At 37.1% G+C, this 3,488-nt stretch overlaps 1 protein-coding gene across 1 annotated transcript; it reads right to left on the reverse strand.

Annotated features, from left to right (window-relative positions):
- Nucleotides 347-3,001, reverse strand: LOC109224003 (probable cinnamyl alcohol dehydrogenase 1). Its single transcript, XM_019388535.1, has 4 exons — nt 2,842-3,001; nt 2,647-2,760; nt 1,350-1,577; nt 347-1,264 (listed from the first exon to the last, which is right to left on the reverse strand). Exons 1-4 carry the CDS (start codon nt 2,928-2,930, stop codon nt 622-624), a joined length of 1,074 nt encoding a protein of 357 aa, XP_019244080.1. The 5' UTR covers nt 2,931-3,001; the 3' UTR covers nt 347-621.

The following is a 3,488-nucleotide window of genomic DNA, read 5'->3' on the forward strand; positions in this document are numbered from 1 at the left end:
TAAACCCAACATGAATTCCTCCAAGCAATATTTTCTTTATAGTGCATAAATAGGTTTCTCTAAGGTATCCAATTTGTATTCGTATTAGTCAATTCCATGTCTAATCAGCATTCTGCACTGCTCTGCTACGAACCTGGTTCCTTCACTACCAGCACAAGATAATGCACACCAGTCCAGTAACATAACAACCTATCCCTGAAACTCGGTTCTTTCAACACAACTAATCCTAGTTTGTTAATCATCAAAACATACACGTGCACACCTAGCATCAGGAGGGGTTAAACTGAAAAAGTAATATCAAAGAGGCAATAGTTTCGTGAGCTTCTGTCAAGAGAAGAGAGGCCGGTTTCAAGTACCAAACAAGGTTTGATATATTTCAATATTAACACCAATAGCCGCACAACACATGCTAATGAAAAAGAAGTACAAACAATTTCTTCAAAGTCTTCTTCTAGAAATCCATTAAGGACATTGAAAGACAGAAGTGTGACTCTTGATCACAAAATACAATAGAAAAGACATAAGAACAAACAAAGTACAAAATGATACAGAATTGGTCACTTTCATTACATTATCTACTCTTGTTTGGTGAACCATGTCAGTTTTCTTTTCTTGATGTTATTACTGGTCAAGCTTGCTTCCAGCAACATCGATCACAAATCTGTACCTCACATCATTTTTCTCCAACCTCTCCATGGCAGTGTTGACATAATCCATTTTCACCACCTCAATCTGAGAAGTCAGCCCTTTTTCTTTGCAGAACTCAAGCACTTCCTCTGTTTCCTTCATGCTCCCAATGAAGCTTCCAGTGATTGTCTTCCTCCCGAGCATAACCATGGGGGTGATAAACTGCATGGGGGTGTTGATAACCCCCATCAAGATTAATTTGCCATCCAGTTTGAGGAGAGAAATATAAGGTTCAAGAGGGTGGAACACAGGGATAGTGTCAATGATGTAGTCAAGTGAATCAGCAGCCTCTTGCATCCGCGTGGTGTCCGAGCTAACGAGGTACTCATCCGCGCCAAGGTGTTCCAAGGCCTCCTCTTTCTTCCTGTCAGAAGAGCTAATAACAGTAATATGATGCCCCATTGCCTTTGCTATCTTCACTCCCATATGTCCCACTCCTCCCAATCCCAATATGCCTCCTCTTAATCCACTTTGTTTCAATCCAAAATGGTTCAATGGGCTGTACACTGTCAACCCTGCACATAAAAGAGGTGCTGCCTGTTCTGGTGACATACCATCTGGGATTTTCACCACAAACCTGTACATTAGAGAAACAAACATGAATCATACTGGTTTCTTAATTCCAGTCACATTGGTTTTAATTCAAGAATTTCTAGGCTTACTTTTGATCAACAACCATAGAAGTAGCAAATCCGCCTTGGGTAGGTTTGCCATCAGAGTAGACATCATTGTAGCTCCAGATCCTCTTATTGCAGTATTGCTCAATGTCTTGGTTGCAAGGGCGGCAGCTCCTGCAACATCCGACGAGCACGCCTACTCCAACAGTGTCTCCCACATTGAACTTGGTGACATTGGATCCAACCTCCACAACTTCGCCAACCACTTCATGTCTTTATCACAGCCAAAAAATTTCAAAAGGGATAAGATCATCAGATAGTGGTAAAGAATAAATTGTTAAATTTACTATATCCAATTGAAGTCCAAGTATTGACTTTGTTCAGCAAAAGAAGCAGTGAATGTATGTGGTCCTAAGGTTACTCCAATATGTGTTCTGTGAGGCATTATGGCCACGCAGAGAAGTCGTCACGCGTACATTTTGCTATATTTCCTAAGGAACATTAAGAGATCTAAGGGCATGGAAAGAATTATGGTGGACATAAACTCACTAATTAGGATGTTGAACAAAACACATCCTCAGACTCATCAATGATAATAACCAATATACTTGTCACTTGTTCACTAATGTTCTAATACTTCAAGGGTTCCAGATGGTTAATATTCCACCTCAGCAGAGGTCGATCCAGGATTTAAATTCTATGATTCAACTTTTAAGGTTCGAACTCATTATATTCTTAAAGTTATGGATTCATATCTACAATTTATCGCAATATCAGTGAATTCTTGCACATACATTTGTGCTTCGTGTCGAAAGTTATGGGTTCAATTGAACCCATTACTATAGGGTTACATCCGCCCGTGCACCTCAGTGTGCTGTTCTACTTTACTGGCTGGTTCTTAGAAAATGATACTCTCTCTGTTCCAATTTATGTGTACTTGTTTGACTGAGCACGAAATTTAAGAAAAAATGAAGACTTTTGGAATTTGTGATCCTCAATAAGTCAGAATATTTGTATGGCTATAATTCTTTTGAAACGTGTAGTGGTAGTATAGAATTGAAAGTTTAAGCTAAATTGTTTCCAAATTTAGAAATCGATCATTCTTTTTGGAACGGACTAAAAAGGAAATAGATTCACATTAACTGAAGCGGAAATAGTAATAGCGGAGTAGAGCTGTTAAAATGGTATACTTTGGTGAAACAGCTTTTGTTGATACTACAGAATGAGAATGAAAATTCCTCTCAATATCAAAAGCTGCAAAGTAGTAGCCTAAAAAAAAAGAAAAAGAAAACAGCATATGCATGATAACAACATGCGAATCTCGAGAGAGTAATGTAAATACCCAGGAACCATGGGGTAATTGGACATGCCAAGATCATTCTTGACCTGGTGAAGATCAGTGTGACAGAGTCCACAGTACAACACCTTGATTTCAACATCTTCAGTGCCTGTCTTTCTGCCAATGAAAATAATACTCAATACTTATCATACATAGAAAACAATGTACTACTCTTTAGAATATAATAATGCAAATTACCTGAGAGTGTAGGAATAGGGTGAAAGAACACCAGAAGGATCTTTGGCAGCCCAGCCTATGGTTTTCTTCTCAACTTCCAAACTACCCATGATTAGGAATCAATATATTATAGCTAAAGAAAGCAGAAATGAGCTTTTCTCAATATATATTGTATGTTGGTATACACCATATATATAGTTTTGGAAAACAAGTATTAGGTACATGTAGAGTATTTCCTTATTTTAGGTACATACGAATTTTAAACTGAGATAGTGACACGCCACATCTCTCACCAAACAGGTCGCCTCTATCCTCCAATCGTAAATTTGTCTTTTTTCCTTCTCTCTTTTACTTTTTATTTCTTGCTACATTAACCATACCACCTAATTTGGTATACATTGATATTTGTATTTTAAAGTAAAATTAACATATTAAAGCTATATAATATGTATTACTATAAATTATTAGAATAAATTTTAATAATTCAAAATAAATACGGTAAGAATCAATTGACTTTCTAAATAGTAATAATGCAATCGTAAGATAGAAGAGAGTATATACATTACCATCTCTTTTTGTTTTACGGAAGAAGTCATTACTTGACCGCAAACTTGCCTTGAAAGCTGAAACCTCATTTATTTAAATTCCAAAGGTTGTTCGGATGTTAG

Source organism: Nicotiana attenuata, chromosome 3 (assembly GCF_001879085.1).
Source record: "Nicotiana attenuata strain UT chromosome 3, NIATTr2, whole genome shotgun sequence".
Taxonomy (NCBI): Eukaryota; Viridiplantae; Streptophyta; class Magnoliopsida; order Solanales; family Solanaceae; genus Nicotiana; species Nicotiana attenuata.

Excerpts from the sequence above, each read along its gene's own strand:
- LOC109224003 (XM_019388535.1), bottom strand. The coding sequence starts at position 2,930 with ATGGGTAGTTTGGAAGTTGAGAAGAAAACCATAGGCTGGGCTGCCAAA. Across the intron at positions 2,761-2,841 it reads CCCTATTCCTACACTCTCAG|AAAGACAGGCACTGAAGATG; the intron begins GTAATTTGCATT and ends TTTCATTGGCAG. Across the intron at positions 1,265-1,349 it reads TCTATGGTTGTTGATCAAAA|GTTTGTGGTGAAAATCCCAG; the intron begins GTAAGCCTAGAA and ends TCTAATGTACAG.